This window comes from Rhinopithecus bieti, unplaced genomic scaffold (genome assembly GCF_001698545.2).
Source record: "Rhinopithecus bieti isolate Rb0 unplaced genomic scaffold, ASM169854v2 scaffold_28066, whole genome shotgun sequence".
Lineage (NCBI taxonomy): Eukaryota > Metazoa > Chordata > Mammalia > Primates > Cercopithecidae > Rhinopithecus > Rhinopithecus bieti.
Window position 1 is genome coordinate 1,647,019 of NW_016813021.1, and position 17,015 is coordinate 1,664,033.

General features: G+C 50.0%; 2 protein-coding genes across 5 annotated transcripts in view; both read left to right on the forward strand.

Annotated features, from left to right (window-relative positions):
* Positions 1–2,331, forward strand: part of COX6B1 (cytochrome c oxidase subunit 6B1) — a 13,566-nt gene extending 11,235 nt beyond the window's left edge. For all 3 annotated transcript variants that reach the window (XR_001880569.1, XM_017847572.1, XM_017847573.1), the window contains one exon: positions 2,143–2,331. Coding sequence is in view for 2 of the 3 variants with exons in the window: in XM_017847572.1 (XP_017703061.1) it covers positions 2,143–2,196 (54 nt within the window). In the remaining variant the exon portion in view is untranslated. The remainder of the gene's footprint in view (positions 1–2,142) is intronic.
* Positions 2,332–9,834: 7,503 nt separating this feature from the next.
* Positions 9,835–17,015, forward strand: part of UPK1A (uroplakin 1A) — a 12,827-nt gene continuing 5,646 nt past the window's right edge. For both annotated transcript variants that reach the window (XM_017847574.1, XM_017847575.1), the window contains exons 1-2: positions 9,835–9,918; positions 11,448–11,648. In XM_017847574.1, coding sequence (XP_017703063.1) covers positions 9,835–9,918; positions 11,448–11,648 — 285 coding nt within the window. The remainder of the gene's footprint in view (positions 9,919–11,447; positions 11,649–17,015) is intronic.

A 17,015-nucleotide genomic window follows, 5' to 3' on the forward strand; every position in this document is an offset into this window, starting at 1 on the left:
TTTTTTTTGAGATGGAGTCTTGCTGCTCTGTCTCCCAGGCTGGAGTGCAGTGGTGCAATCTCAGCTCACTTCAACCTCCATCTCCCGGGTTCAGGCAATTATTCTGCCTCAGCCTCCCGAGTATCTGGGATTACAGGCGCCTGCCACCACGCCCAGCTGATTTTTGTATTTTTAGTGGAGACAGAGTTTCACCATGTTGGCCAGGCTGGTCTCAAACTCCTGACCTCAGGTGATCCACCTGCTTCGGCCTTCCAAAGTGCTGGGATTACAGGCGTGAGCCACCGCGCCTGGCCATGTTAGTACTTTACATCACATGAGGTCAACATGCTAAAACAACCGTATGAGGTAGGTATTATTGTTAGTATCCTTATTTTACAGAATTGGAAACTGAGGCCCAGAAAGGTTGAGTAACTTGCCCAAGGTCACACAGCTCGGAAGTGATGGAGCAGGGATTCAGATTCAGTCTCTCCGTTGTCCATGCTTTCATCCACTGTTCCTTGCACCAGTGGTCCTCACCCTTTTTGGCACCAGGGACGGGTTTCATGGAAGACAGTTTTTCCACAGACAGGGTTGGGGATGGTGTAAGGATGAGTCCAGCATATTACATTTATTGTCCACTTTATTTCTATTATTATTAAAATATATAATAAAATAATTATAGAACTCACCATACTGTAGAATCAGTGGGAGCCCTGAGCTTGTTTTCCTCCAACGAGATGGTCCCATCTGGGGGTGATGGGAGACAGTGACAGATCATCAGGCATTAGATTCTCATAAGGAGCGCACAGCCTAGATCCCTCGCATGCGCAGTTCACAATAGGGTTCGCACTCCTGTGAGAATCTAATGCTGCCACTGATCTGACAGGAGGTGGAACTCGGGCAGTAATGCGAGCCTTAGGGAGTGCTTGTAAATTTAGTTGAAGCTTCTCTCGCTTGCCTGCCACTCACTTCCAGCTGTGTGGCCCAGTTCCTAACAGGCCACAGACCAACCAGTACCTGGTTGGGGCTCAGGGACCCCTGCCTTATAGCATAAACTGTGAGTGCGTGATGTATATAAAAAGGTTTATGCTTGTAATTGCCTGTGAGGTCCACAGAGTAGAGTGTTACTTTCAGGGAGTGTTAATTTGACATAGGCCTTATATGGGCCTTTTCATCTTTTTTTTATTTTTATTTTTGTATTTAGAGAGACAGTCTTGCTCTGTCACTCAGGCTGGAGTGCAGTGTGCAATGGTAGCATCATAGCTCACTGCAGCCTCAAACTCCTGGGTTCAGGCAGTTCTCCCACCTCAGCCTCCCTAGTAGCTGGGACTACAGGTGCATGCCACCATGCCTGGCTAAGTTTTGTATCTTTTGTAGAGACAGGCTTTTGCCACGTTCACCAGGCTGGTCTCAAACTCCTGGCCTCAAGCGATCCTTCCACCTCCACCTCCCAAAGTGCTGGGCCACCATGCCCAGCTTGTTTTTTATTTTTTGTAGAGATGGGGGTCTTGCTGTGTTGTCCAGGTTGGTCCCAAACTCCTGAGCCCAAGCAGTCCTCCTACATTGGCCCCGCAAAGTACTGGGATGACAGGCGTGAGTCGTGAGTCACCACACCCGGCCTCTGTCATCATTTATACTAAGCATTGCCTGTGGTCAGTGGTGGGATTGCACTGTGTATTCTGTTTGGCACCTTTTTTGCAATTGACTGTATATCTTGAAGATCCATCCATTTATGCGGGAACATAAATCAGCCTCGTTTTTTTTTTTTCACAGCTGCCTGCTATTCCATCTCCCCTATTTGGACAAACAGCATAGTGTTGACATGAGGTTTTCAAAGCAGGGCCCACCCTTGGAGCTCTGTACAGTGACAGATCTCCCCATCGACAGCTCTGTACAGTGACAGATCTCCCCATCGACAGCTCTGCAGCAGGCCTGGGGTTTTCCTGCTGCCCATTACTCTCCTCCCAGCACGTCAGCTTGTTCAGAACAGTGATTTCTGTCTTTTGGGGTCACTGCTGATTCCCCGGCCCCTGGAATAGAGGTTGGCACACAGCAGGTCCCTGTGGATATTGGTTGAACAAACAGGTGGGCAAGGTGAGGAAGATAAGAAGTCCCCCCATTCGGTTTCCCTACCACGGGAGGAATAACACTGTCTTTCCACAGGTCACAGACTGGGACGAGCAACGGGCTGAAGGCACATTTCCCGGGAAGATCTGAACTGGCTGTACCTCCCTGTCCTCTGTCCTCTGTCCTTCTCCCAGGATGGTGAAGGGGGACCTAGTACCTAGTGATCCCCACCCCGGGATCCTAAATCATGACTTACCTGCTAATAAAAACTCATTGGAAAAGTGAGACCGTGCGTGTGAATGGGCTAGGCAGTGGCAAGAAGCTGGGCTGGAATCAGTGCCCTGACCAGGGAGGGGCTTGAGTGAGTATTTTTTCTGTTTTGTTTTTATTTTTTTAATTTAATTGTTTTGTTTTGTTTTTTTTTTTTTTTTTTTATGATGGAGTCTCATTCTGTCACACAGGCTGGAGTGCAATGGCATGATCTCTGCTCACTGCAACCTCCACCTCCAGTGTTCAAGTGATTCTCCTGCCTCAGCCTCCCAACTAGCTGGGTTTACAGGCACACTCCACCACGCCTGGCTAATTTTTGTATTTTTAGTAGAGATGGGGTTTTACCATGTTGGCCAGGCTGGTCTCAAACTCCTGACTTCAGGTGATCCACCTGCCTCAGCCTCCCAAAGTACTGGGATTACAGGCATGAGCCACCGCGCCCAGCGTTTTTTAACTTAATTTTATTGAGCCTTGACTACCCTCTCTGTGCCAATGAGTCAAATAGTTGATTATACAGAATAACCTAAGTCCCTATGTGTGCAACCACCCTACATAATTTTAAAGCAAATCCTGGAGATTATATTTTATCCAGAAATAAGAAACTGTATGTATCTCTTGGAGATACCTTTTTTTTTTTTTGAGACAGAGTCTCAATCTGTTGCCCAGGCTAGAGTGCAGTGGTGTCATCTCAGCTCTCTGCAACCTCTGCCTTCTGGGTTCAAACTGTTCTCCCACCTCGACATACCTATTTTTTTAAACATAATTATTTACACCTAAGAAATTAGTTCTTAATGGCCGGGTGCAGTGGCTCACACCTGTAATCCCAGCACTTTGAGAGGCCGAGGAGGGCGGATCACCTGAGGTCTGGAGTTCGAGACCATCCTGGGCAACATGGTGAAACCCCGTCTCTACTAAAAATACAAAATTGGCCAGGCGTGGTGGCACATGCCTGTAATCCCAGCTACTGGGGAGGCTGAGGCAGGAGGATCACTTGAACCTGGGAGGCGGAGGATGCGGTGAGCTGAGATAATGCCATTGCACTCCATCCTGGGCAACAAGAGTAAATCTCCGTCTCACCAAAAAAAAAAAAAGGGTTCTTAATATCTCATAAGCAATCTCCTGCACAATGTGTAACTTCTCCCTGTGTTGGGGCCTGCTCTTTCATGCCGATCATGATGGTAGTTGGAAGTCATTTAAGTAGGCCAAATTGAAGGCCGGGCGCGGTGGCTCACACCTGTAATCCCAGCACTTTGGGAGGCCGAGGCAGGCGGATCATGAGGTCAAGAGATCCAGACAATCCTGGCCAACATGGTGAAAACCCCTCTTTACTAAAAATACAAAAATTAGCCGGGCACGGTGGCGGGCGCCTGTCGTCCCAGTTACTTGGGAGGCTGAGGCAGGAGAATGGCGTGAACCCAGGAGGCGGAGCTTGCAGTGAGCCGAGATCGCGCCACTGCACTCCAGCCTGGATGACAGAGCGAGACTGTGTCTCAAAAAAACAAAAAGGCCAAATTGAGAGCTGTTCTTCATGGTGTCCCCAAAAGAATTGCCACACAATAACAGCCCAGAATATCCCCAACAGACTTGTCAACAGGGACCTAGCAAGCATGACCAGCTGGAGCATTCTCGTGGCTGAACTGGTGTGTCCTGAAAACCTTTCAAATGACCGGGGCGCAGTGGCTCACACCTGTAACCCTAGCACTTTGGGAGGCCCAGACGAGCGGGTCACGAGGTCAGGAATTCAAAACCAGCCTGGCCAAGCTGGTGAAACCCATCTCTTCTAAAAATACAAAATAAAATAAAATACAAAAATTGGCCAGGTGTGGTGGTACATGCCTGTAATCCCAGCTACTAGGGAAGCTGAGGCAGGACAATCACTTGAACCTGGGAGGTGGAGGTTGCAGTGAGCTGAGATTACACCACTGTACTCCAGTCTGGGCGACAGAGTGAGACTCCATCCCAAAAAACAAAAATAAACTTCAAATGGCGACAAACTTGTCTGATGCGTTCACATGAGCAGAGATGATTCTTGTATGGTGAAAAATGGCCCCAGAGATAGATCTTGTGAAATAGCTGCTCATGAGGAAAAGTGGCTGTGGAAGCTGGGCACAGTGGCTCATACCTCTAATGCCAGCACTTTGGGAGACCGAGGCAGCCAGATAACCTGAGGTTGGGAGTTCGAGAACAGCCTGACCAACATGGAGAAACCCCCTGTCTACTAAAAATACAAAATTAGCCAGGTGTGGTGGTGCATGCCTGTAACCCCAGCTACTCTGGATGCTAAGGCAGGAGAATCGCTTGAACCCAGAAGGCGGAGGTTGCTGTGACCCGAGGTTGCGCCATTGTACTCCAGCCTGGGCAACAAGAGCGAAAGTCCGTCTCAAAAAAAAAAAAAGCAAAAAAAAAAGCGGCTGTAAACAGGATCTTAGTGCACACACAGGGAGTTTGAGGGATCGTGGGAGGAGGTTATGACGTGGGTCGGAAGTAGCAAAGAACTTAAACACCATGAAAATTTTTTTTTTTTTTTTTTTTTGAGACAGAGTCTCGCTCTGTCGCCCAGGCTGGAGTGCAGTGGCCGGATCTCAGCTCACTGCAAGCCCCGCCTCCCGGCTTTACGCCATTCTCCTGCCTCAGCCTCCCGAGTAGCTGGGACTACAGGTGCCCGTCACCTCACCCAGCTCGTTTTTTGTATTTTTTAGTAGAGACGGGGTTTCACTGTGTTAGCCAGGATGGTCTCGATCTCCTGACCTCGTGATCCGCCCGTCTCGGCCTCCCAAAGTGCTGGGATTACAGGCTTGAGCCACCACGCCCGGCCAAAAAAAATTTTTTTTGAGACAGAGTCTTGCTCTGTTGTCCAGACTGGAGTGCAGTGATGTGATCTCTGTTCACTGCAACCTCCACCTCCCGGTTCAAGCAATTCTGCCTCAGCCTCCCAAGAAGCTGGGATTACAGGCGCCCACCACCACACCCAGCTAAAATTTTTTTTGTATTTTTAGTAGAGATTTAGAGAGTAGTTTTACCATGTTGGCCAGACTAGTCTTGAACTCCTGACCTCAGGTAATCCATCCACCTTGGCCTCCCAAAGTGCTGGGATTACAGGCATAAGCCACACCGTGCCCAGCCAACACAACGAAAATTTCAAATGCAACAGGATGGCCAGTGAAAAGTCAAGGTGCTGGACTCCTTGAGTCCAGCTGCCCAATTCTGCCCAGGGTTTGCCGCCAGTGCCAGTGTTTCCTATACATTCCTTTGGAGATAGCTCATGCATCTAGAAATATTTGTAAATATATTGATCTGATTGGATATGGTGCCCGTTTCCTCCCTGATGTACTACTTCCATTTGCTCACACGGCTCCTGCCACACTGGCCTCTTCAGTGCACAAGAACTGTGAGCAAATGAAGTATTTCGATGTACCAGGCTGGCTCCAACGCCTTTACGCTCCAGTCCTTTACACTTGCTGTTTGCTCGACCTGGAATGTTTGGCCACCAGGTGTCCACAAGCTCACCCCTCACTGCCTTCAGGTCTTCATTTAGGGAGACCTTCTCTGACCACTCAGCCTTCACCTTCAACTCCTCCCCCTTTGTGCCCCTTCACTCCTTTTGTTTCTTTCTCTTTTTAAAAAATTTTTATTTATTTATATTTTAATTTTTGGAGACAGTCTTACTCTGTTGCCAGGCTGGAGTGCAGTGGCGAAATCTTGGCTCACTGTAATCTCAGACTCCCTGGTTCAAGCGATTCTCCTGCCTCAGCCTCCCAGGTAGCTAGGATTACAGGCACACACCACCACGCCCAGCTAATTTTTGTATTTTTAGTAGAGACGGGGTTTCACCATGTTGGCCAGATGGTCTCGATCTCTTGACCTTGTGAGCCACCCGCCTCGGCCTCCCAAAGTGCTGGGATTACAAGTGTGAGCCACCATGCCTGGCTGTTTTTTTTTTTTTTTTTTTTTTGAGGGGGGAGCGGGGACAGAGTCTCACTCTGTCGCCCAAGCTGGAGTGCAGTGGCGTGATCTTGGCTCACCACAACCTCCACCTCCCAGGTTCAAGTGATTGTCGCCTCAGCCTCCCAAGTAGCTGGGACTACAGGCGCATGCCACCATGCCCGGTTAATTTTGTTTATTTTTAGTAGAGACAGGATTTCACCATGTTAGCCAGGATGGCCTCAATCTCATGACCTCGTGATCTGCCCACCTCGGCCTCCCAAAGTGCTGGGATTATAGGCATGAGCCACCGCACCCGGCCCATTTGAATATTTTCATTTTAGTTACTGTAATTTTCAAGTTCCAAATTTCTGTTTAGTTCTTTTTAAATAATTTCTGCTTTTAGGCCAGGCATGGTGGCTTACACCTGTAATCCCAGCACTTTGGGAGGCCAAAGTGGGAGGTTCACTTGAAGTCAGGAGTTGGAGACTAGCCTGGTCAACACTCCGTCTCAAAACAAACAAACAAACAAAAAAGACGGTATTCTTTAGCATGTGTTCAGCTAATGATTGGACAAAGATTTCCTTAGCCTCCAAGAACCAATAATCTCCTAGCCTTTGCCGAGGCATGGTAGGCCATGCAGTTGAGCCGGGCAATTGACAGCTCTGCCATCGTCATTACTTCTCACAGGAAGGCACACATCCTCAAGGGCAGCCCAATGTAAGAAGACTGGGTTCTCATCTCTGGTCTTTCTTGAGCCTGCCTATACTCCTGGGCATGCACACAACCCTATGCATGCATGTGACCTTCTAGATTTCCAAGAATATTTTGGAGTTTTTCAAAGCCGCCTCATTCCCCAGCTTTATCTTTTAAACTTTTTCATTAGCCTATTATTGGCCTCAACTGTTATTCATTGCTTAGGCAGCTGCCTACTTGAGCAATTGCATACAATTGTGTTTCACAAATGCCCCTGGGGAAATAATTCTGACAATGTATGAGCTCTAAGTTAGGTCAAATACAGACAATATTGCAAGCAAGGTCTTCCAAGGAACCACAAGACGAATCAAATATTTCTGACTTTCTGGGAGTGAGGCTTTTAAGGAGTTTCATCCTCTTCTGCTCCATTTGGTGTATGCCAGGCTGCTAGTTTCCAGTGAGAATGCCGGCAGTTAACATTCAAGGCTACCATGGAGCTGGAGTGGGGGAATGGAACTAGGGCAATTAAAAATGTCACAAAGTACAAAAATTAGCTGGGCGTGGTGGCGGGTGCCTGTAATCCCAGCTACTTGGGAGGCTGAGGCAGGAGAATCGCTTGAACCTGTGAGGTGGAGGTTGCAGTGAGCTGAGATCGCACCACTGCATTCCAGCCTGGGCGACAGTGAGACCATATCTCAAGAAAACAAAATAAAATAAAATTTAAAATGTCATAACGTTCACTGCTCTTATTAGGATTCAGCTGCTTTTCTTGAATAAACACTTTTCAGATTTTTGTTGTTGTTGAGGCAGAGTCTCACTCTGTCGCCCAGGCTGGAGTGCAATGGTGCGACCTTGGCTCACTGCAACCTCTGCCTCCCAGCGATTCTCCTGCCTTAGCCTCCTTGAGTAACTGGGATTACCGGCACCTGCCACCACACCCAGCTAATTTTGTATTTTAGTAGAGATGGGGTTTCACCATGTTGGTCAGCCTGACCTCAGGTGATCCCCCCACCTCAGCCTCCCAAAGTGCTGGGATTACAGGCGTGAGCCACCGCACCCGGCCAAAACAAATATTTTAAAATCTCAAGTGAGTTGACTAAAACCAAATTAACCATTTTAATCGGAAAATATCTCATGTATCTAATTACCAAACTAGTGCCTTGACAATGGGATTTGCAATGTCATTTGTTTGCCGAATTCGCAGGCACCACAATGGGGAACCACAGCTCCAACAGCAGAGGCAATAAACGGCCTGGCCTTGGGGTTGGGAAGTTCTGGGGATGGTGTCCCCATCCCCAGATGGGGACCCGGGCCCGGGCCACCATTTTTGCCTGTGGAGCCAGCCCTGCGCCGCAAGGGAGCGGCATCAGAGAGACCGTGGCCTCTCGGGAGCCAGCTGCAGGGCATGGCCGTGGGCAGCATCGCCGCTTGGGGACATGCGCTGGCTCAGTCCCCACCGCTGCCGGGAAGCAGTCTGATGACACCCATTTCGTAGATGGGCAAATCCACAAGCCAAGTCGCACCGCCCAGAAGAGGCGGAACCGGAATTTGAACCTAGGTTTCTCATTCTGCAGCCTGAAGAAATACATGTCTGCTTGGTCCATGTGTGTGTTGGGGGGTGACGGGGACTTTTCTTCAATCAAGCCCAGTGTGCCCCTCTCACTTTCTAGCACGTTCTTCTCCCCACGCTTTGTACTCATCTCAGACTCCCCTCACACATCCATCCTGGGTGCCATCCTTTCCCTCAGCCCACCGCCCATGTAATCAGCCTCCTAAGCACCCCTTCCACCCGTCCCCTCATCTCCCCACTGCTCTGTCTTGGTGCAGCCCTGGCCTCGGCAGGGGTCCCTGCCTGGGCCTCCCCACGGGCTCCCAGCTTCACAGAGGAGCAGCCACCTGCCCAAGGTCACACAGCAGAAGAGGCACTTTTGGGATTCAGAACCCATCTGTGGGTCTGAAGTGGATTTTTTGTTTGTTTGTTTTTGGAGACAGGGCCTGGCTCTGTCACTCAAGCAGGAGTGCAATGGAATGATCTTGGCTCACTCACTACAACCTCTGTCCCCCAGGTTCAAGCCATCCTCCCACCTCAGCCTCCCAAGTAGCTGGGACCACAGGCATGAGTCTGGCTGATTATTTTTGTATTTTTTTTTGAAACGGGGTTTCACCGTGTTATCCAGTCTGGTCTCAAACTACTGAGCTCAAGCGATCTGCCTACCTGAGTTTCCCAAAGTGCTGGGATTACAGGCCTGAGCTACCACACCCTGCCCCGATTTGGATCTTGCTCCTACTTCCAGGAAGGCCCATGTCCTAGCAAGAGAGATGCCAGGTGGTGTGCACACCCCTCCACCCCCAAATCCACCACCAACGGAGCCTGGGACCCAGAGGCCATGGGTCCTACACAATCTGGAATTTCAGGTCTATAAATCATGGGGGCGGCAGGGAGCCCATCGAAGCTGTTCACTCATCCTGGTCTGCCGGCTCGGCCTCTTGTCCATCCCCCTGCCGTGCCCCAAAACACACATACACACCCTCCCTCCTTCCTGGGAGACCGGCCCAAGGAGGGGCCTGGGCATATATAGGAAGCCACAGTGGGTGGAGATGGCCAGAGAGGCTGCAGACAGAGAAGGTGAGGAGGGGGCTCTGGAAGTCTGGGTGTGGCATGGGGGGGTCTGATGCTCAGGAAGGGGCAGTGCCAAGTTCGGGCCAGTGACTGCCCCACCGGGGCCTGGGTGTCCTCTTCTGCAAAATGCCTCCCCGCCAGGGCTGTGGGCTCATCGGTGCCAGCCTGGGCCCCGCAGAGAGCTGGAGCAACCCCTCGCAGCTGGGGTGTGGCTCAGAGATGGGGGGTCCGGCTGGCCCTTTACGCTCCTGGCCTCATCCTTGCTCGTGTGTCCCAGGATGATGGCGTCTGCGGCAGCAGCAGAGGCCGAGAAGGGATCTCCAGTTGCGGTGGGCCTGCTAGTTGTGGGCAACATCATTATTCTGGTGAGACTCGCCCCAGTGCTGGGAGCCGAGTGGTTGTGTGGTGGGGAGAGGGCAGTCCTGAGTTCGGGGTGGGGGATGAGGGTCCAGAACTGTCTCTTGGGCAGACTCAGTGATCAGCACAGCCTGGGTTTAAATCCCAGCTCTGCCTCTCCCCAGCTCTGTGACCTTAGCAAGCGACTGTCCCTCTCTGTGCCTTCTTTCCTTATCTATAGATTGTGTCCTCATTGTGTGAGCTGTTGTCATGTGAATTAATCCATGCATGGTCCTCAGCTCAGAGAAAGTGCCCAACCAATGCTGGCTATCACCATCAGCATCACTATGGATATAAAGTGACTGCCTGGTGCACAGGAGACCACAAGAAGGAAAAACAACAGTGTCTTTCAATTAACGTTGGGTTTTGGTTTTGTGTTTTTTTGTTTTGTTTTGTTTTGTTTTGTTTTTTTGAGACGGATTCTCACTCTGTCGCCCAGACTGGAGTGCAGTGGCTGATCTCAGCTAACTGCAACCTCCAACTCCCGGGCGCAAGTGATTATCCTGCCTCAGCCTCCAGAGTAGCTGGGATTACAGGTGCACTCCACCACACCTGGCTAACTTTTTTTTTTTTTTTTAGACGGAGTCTCGCTCTGTCACCCAGGCTGAAGTGCAGTGGCAAGATCTCAGCTCACTGCATCCTCTACCTCCTGGGCTCAAGCAATTCTCCTGCCTCAGCCTCCCGAGCAGCTGGGATTACAGGCACACACCACCATACCCGGCTACTTTTGTATTTTTAGTAGAGGCGGGGTTTCTACTGTTGGCCAGGCTGGTCTTGAACTCCTGACCTGAGATGATCTGCCCACATCCTCCTCCCAAAGTGTTGGGATTACAAGTGTTAGCCACCGCGCCTGGCCTTGTGTTTGTTTTAGAGACAGGGTCTCGCTCTGTTGACCAGGCTGCAGTGCAGTGGTGTGATCCTAGCCCACTGCAGCCTCCAATTCCTGGGCTCAACTGATCCTCCCGCCTTAGCATCCCGACTAGCTGGGACTACAGGTGCACATCACCACATCTGGCTAATTTTTTTATTTTTCGTAGAGATGGGTTCTCACTATTGCCCAGGCTGGTCTCAAACTCCTGGGCTCAAGCAATCCTCCTGCCTCGGCCTCCCACAGTGCTGGGATTGCCAGTGTGAGCCACCTTGCCTGGCCCATTTGTAATTTTTATGGCCATGGCCATGTTCCCCTCCTCGGGGAAAAACAGCACCATCAAGGGAGGGCAGCTGGACTAACCATCTCCTCTGTGCCAGTCCACTGCTCCAGTCTTTCCACGTGGCATCCCCTTTCATCTCCGAAGCAACTGGCAGCTGGGGCGTGAGGGTCGGTTGTCTGGCTGGGTCTCTTCTCTCCTGGCCTCTGCTCACCCTCATCGCTGCTCTTTGCCCACTTTAGTGTGAGGGCAGTGGAGGCTCCGAATGGGGAAGGAACTTGCTCGTGGAGATGCCTCGTGCCAGGGCTGCTGGCCCCGAGCGAACCTTCCTAAACTGCTGCTCTGTCCAGCTGTCAGGCCTGGCCTTGTTTGCCGAGACTGTATGGGTGACAGCCGACCAGTACCGCGTATACCCACTGATGGGAGTCTCAGGCAAGGATGACGTCTTCGCTGGCGCCTGGATCGCCATCTTCTGTGGCTTCTCCTTCTTCGTGGTAGCCAGTTTTGGTGTGGGCGCCGCGCTCTGCCGCCGCCGGTCCATGGTCCTCACGGTGAGGCCCTGGGGAGGGGGGGAATGGGGACATTGAAAACAGAGTTCAGCATCACTGAGTCATAGTAGCAGGTGCCGCCCCAGCCACTAGTGTGAGTTCCCTACAGCCTCACACTCAGGGATTCCAGGCATCATCTCACTCAGTCTTCCCACAGCCCGATAACCCAGGCTCTGCAGTTACCCCCATTTAATGAAGAAAACAGGCAGAGAGAGGGGAGTGGGGCTCTGCACAGTGGGAGGACTTGAGTAGCAGGGCTGGGATTTTTTTTTTTTTTTTTTTTGTAAAGATGGGGGTCTCACTATGTTGCCCAGGCTGGTCTCAAACTCCTGGTTCAAATGATTCTCCTGCCTCGGCCTCCCAAAATGCTGAGATTACAGGCTTGAGCTCCTCCACCTGCACCCAGTGCAGGGCTAGAATTTGAACCCCTGCTAGCCGCTCTCCAGAATCTGTGCTCATGAATTCTGCCAATAATAGCACAGCTACCATTTAATAATGGTTTTCTACATGCCACGAGCTGTTCTAAATGGTTTACTGGATTCGTTCATTTATTCCTCATAGTCCACCAAGAGATACCATCATCATCATGACCCTATTTGACAAAGATTGAAACTGAGGCTCAGAGAAGTGAAGTCACTTACCCAGGAGCACACATTGAGACAGTGGCAGAGCCAGTTTCAACCTGAGCAGATCAGCTCTTGAGCCTGTGCTCTTAATCTCTGCCCACAACAATGACCCACACTTCCCAAGTATCTCTCATGCACCTGACACTAGGGTAAGCAGTTTAGAAAATGAACTTCGTGGCCAGGCGCAGTGGCTCATGCCTGTAATCCCAACACTTTGGCAGGCAGAGGCGGACAGATCACTTGAGGTCAGGAGTCCGAGACCAGACTGGCCAACATGGCGAAATCCCATCTCTAGAGAAAAAAAAAAAAAAAAAAAAAAAGGCCAGATGTGATGGCAGGCACCTGTAATCCCCGCTACTCAAGAGGCTGGGGCAAAAGAATCACTAGAGCTTGGGAGGCAGAGGTTGCAGCGAGCCAAGATCACGCCATTGCATTCCAGACTGTATGACAGAGTGAGACTCCATCTCAAAAAAAAAAAAAAAAAAAAGGAAAGAAAAGAAAATGAGCTTCCTCAGTCTTCCCAGAGGCCCTTCACAGTTAGTGCTTTTCAACCCATTTACCAGATGAGGAAACTGAGGCTCAAAGAGGCCACCACCCTCTCCCAGCTGACCAGGAGACCTGGGATTCCAATCCAGGCCCCAGTGACACAGAGACAGCACTGTGCTTCCTCGACAGCCAAGGGTTTTTCACATTCCCAGGAGCAGCCACTTATTTGATGAACAAATGCTTATGAGCAGGAGCTATGTGCTGAGCCCTACGCTGGGCACTGGGGCTCTGTGCTGAGTGAAATATAAAAGTCCTTGACCCAGGGGAGTGGTGCTCAGAGGAGGAAGACAGTGAACAGGAGGGGAGGTCAGGAGCCGAGAAGGGCGAGGGAAGACCTCACTGCCAGGGAAAGCAAAGACCTAGAGGCACTGGGGGTGAGGCATGTGTGTAACTGGAGCAAGAGCCTTCCAGGTGGAGGTGGCAGCAAGGGCAAAGGCTCTGAGGCCAGAGCGGGCCAGGAGTCCAAAGCAGCTGGGGCTGAGTGAGGAGGAGGTTGGGGGGCTGAGAGGACATGAGGCAGACAGGTGGGGAGGAGAACAGTGAGGAGTGGGGATGGGAAAGAAGCAGGAGGGAAGGTAGGTGTTGTGGACTTTGGCTTTATCCTGAGTAAGATGGAGCCATGGACTCCTTCCCTCCCTCCCTTCCTCCCTTCCTTCATTTTTCTAGACAGGCAGGTATTGTGGACTTTGGCTTTATCCTGGGTACGATGGAGCCATGGACTTCCTTCCCTTCCTCCTTTCCCTCCCTTCCCTTCCTTCCTTCCTTCCTCCCTTTCCTCCTTCCCTCCCTCCTTCTTTCCCTCCTTCCTTCTTTTCTTCCTTCCTTTGTTTTTCTAGACAGGGCCTCACTCTGTTGCCCAGGCTGGAGTGCAGTGGCACAATCATAACTCTTTGCCACTTTGAACTCTCGGGCTCAAATGATCCTCCCACCTCAGCCTCCCATTGAGCTGGGACTACAAGTGTGCACCACCACGTGCAGCTAATGTTTGTATTTTTTGTAGAGATGGAGTCTCACTATGTTGCCCAGACTGGTCTCGAACTCCTGGCCTCAAGTGAGCCTCCCACCTCAGCCTCCCAAAGTGCTGGAATTACAGGCATGAGCCACCACACCTGCCCTCTTATTTTCTTATCCTGTATTTAATTTTTGGGCATAACAATTTAACCAAAGCCCTAAAAATTCACCCAACTAGTTTTAAAATTGTGTCTATGTCTGTTTCCCCTATTAGTTTGTCATTAACTAAGACATTTTTTCCCCAAATTTATTTCTTCTTTTTTTTTTTTTTGAAATGGAGTCTTGCTCAGTCTCTCAGGTTGGAGTGCAGTGGCAAGATCTTGGCCCCCTGCAAGCTCTGCCTCCGGGGTTCACACCATTCTCCTGCCTCAGCCTCTTGAGTAGCTGGGACTACAGGCGCCCACCACCACGTCCCACTAATTTTTTTTTTTTTTTTTTTTGTATTTTTAGTAGGGGTTTCACAATGTTAGCCAGGATGGTCTCGATCTCCTGACCTCATGATCCACCCGCCTTGGCCTCCCAAAGTGCTGGGATTACAGGCATGAGCCACCGCGCCTGACCTTTTTTTGTTTATTTTGAGATGGAGTCTCGTTCTTTTGCCCAGACTGGAGTGCAACAGTGTGATCTCGGCTCACTGCAACCTCCACCTCCGGGGTTCAAGCGATTCTTCTGTCTCAGCCTCTGAGTAGCTGGGATTACAGGTGTGAGCCACCATACCTGGCTAATTTTTCTATTTTTAGTACAGATGGGGTTTCACCATGTTGGTCAGGTTCGTCTTGAACTCCTGACCTCGTGATCTGCCTGCCTTGGCCTCCCAAAGTGCTGAGATTACAGGCATGAGCCATGGCTTTGTTTGTTTGTTTGTTTGTTTGAGACAGAGTCTCGCTCTGTCGCCTAGGCTGGATGGCAACTCCCTTTTTTTGTTTATTTGTTTTTTTGAGACACAGTCTCGCTCTGTCGCCTAGGCTGGAGGGCAGTGGCGCCATCTCGGCTCACTGCAAGCTCCCCCTCCCAGGTTCAGGCCATTCTCCTGCCTCAGCCTCCTGAGTAGCTGGGACTACAGGCGCCCACCACCAAGCCCGGCTAATTTTTTGTATTTTAAGTAGAGACGGGGTTTCACCGTGTTAGCCAGGATGGTCTTGATCTGATCTCGTGATCCGCCCGCCTCGGTCTCCCAAAGTGCTGGGATTACAGGCGTGAGCCACTGTGCCTGGCCCCCACCTCCCCGCCTTTTTTTTTTTTTTTTCCAAATTTCTTACGGGAAATTTCTAACGTAGACTAAAGTAGAGTCCGTGGTATTTGAGCTCTGCATACCTCTCACTTAATTTCAACAACATCAGCTGCAGACTGCCCAGCATTGTCTCCTCTATCCCCCTTCTCCCACACTTTTTCTTCTGGGTATTTTGAAGCACATTCTAGAAGCCAAGTCGCTTACCTGGATAAGCTCCAGTAAATACTGGAGCACACACTTCTCTGACTGATAAGCACATTGTTTTAAAGCAGTCAGGCAGATGTGCAATGTCATCCATCTCCCAGTAGCGGATCACAAATCCACACACAACCTCCTGTTGCTTTATAGGTGAAGATGCCAGGTGAGTACAAGAAAAGAATTTGCATTAAACATCAACTATCAAGCTTTTTTTTTTCTCCTGCCCTCCATGCCATTGGCACAACCCACCAAATTCACCCAAATTCTTTTATATCATCCAATACCCAGTCTGTGTCAAATGTCTCTCATTATCTGAGAACATCGTTTTATGTTTGTTTGGTTTGGTTTGTTTTAAGAGACACTGTTGCCTGGGCTGGAGTGCAGTGGCACGATCTCGGCTCATTGCAACCTCCACCTCCTGGGTTCAAGTTATTCTCCTATCTCAGCCTCCCGAGTAGCTGGGATTACAGGCACCCATCACCATGCCCAGCTAATTTTTGTATTTTTGCATTTTTAGTAGATGGGGTTTCACCATATTGGTCAGGCTGGTCTCAAACTCCTGACCTCAGTTGATCCACCTGCCTCAACCTCCCAAAGTGCTGGGATTACAGGCGTGAGCCACTGCACCCACACTTGTTTGTTTTGTTTTAAGAGACAGGGTTTTGCTCTGTCACCCAGGCTGGAATGCAGTGGTGCAATCATAGCTCACTGCGGCCTCCAACTACTGGGCTCAAATGATCCTCCAACCTCAGCCTCCCGAGTAGCTAGGACTAACACTACCACTAGTAGTAACCATGCTTAACTAATTTTTTTATTTTTATTTTTTGTAGCGACGGGGTCTCACTGTGTTGCCCAGGCTGATCTTGAACTCCAGGGTTCAAGCAATCCTCCCACCTCGGCCTCCCAAAGTGCTGGGATTACAGGCATGAGCCACTGCATCTGGCAGAGAATGTCTTTATCTATTTATTTATATTATTATTTTTTGAGATGGAGTTTCACTCTTGTTGCCTAGGCTGGAGTATAATGGTACATTCTGGGCTCACTGCAACCTCTGCCCCACGGGTTCAAGCAATTCTCATGCTTCAGCCTCCCGAGTAGCTGGGATTACAAGCATGCGCCACCACACCCGGCTAATTTTGTGTTTTTAATAGAGACGGGGTTTCTCTATGTTGGTCAGGCTGGTCTTGAACTTCCAACCTCGGGTGATCCACCTGCCTTGGCCTCCCAAAGTGCTGGGATTACAGGCATGAGCCACTGTGCCCGGCCCCGAATGTCTTTGTTTTTTAATTTTCTTTTCTTTAGCTTTTTTTTTTTTTTTGCTGTCATCTATTTATCCCAGATATTTTTCTCTTTTATAGTAGACATTTATTTAGTGATTCTAAGTCAATACTTAACTTTGGCAAATATGTTACTTTTTAAATTTCATTTTCCCTTGACATTTTATTATAAAATATTTCTGGCTGGGTGTGGTGGCTCACTCCCATAATCCCGCACTTTGGGAGGCTGAGGAAGGAGGATCACTTGAACTCAGGAGTTTGAGACCAGCCTGGGCAATGTAGCAAGACCCTATCTCTAAAAAAAAAATTTTAAAAATGAGCCAGACATGGTGGCATGTGCCTGTAGTCCCAGATACTCAGAAGGCTGAGGCAAGAGGATCACCTGAACCTGGGAGGCAGAGGCTGCAATGAGCTATGAGCTATGATCCTGCCACCACTGCACACCAGCCTGGGCGACAGAGGGAGACTCCATCTCAAAAAA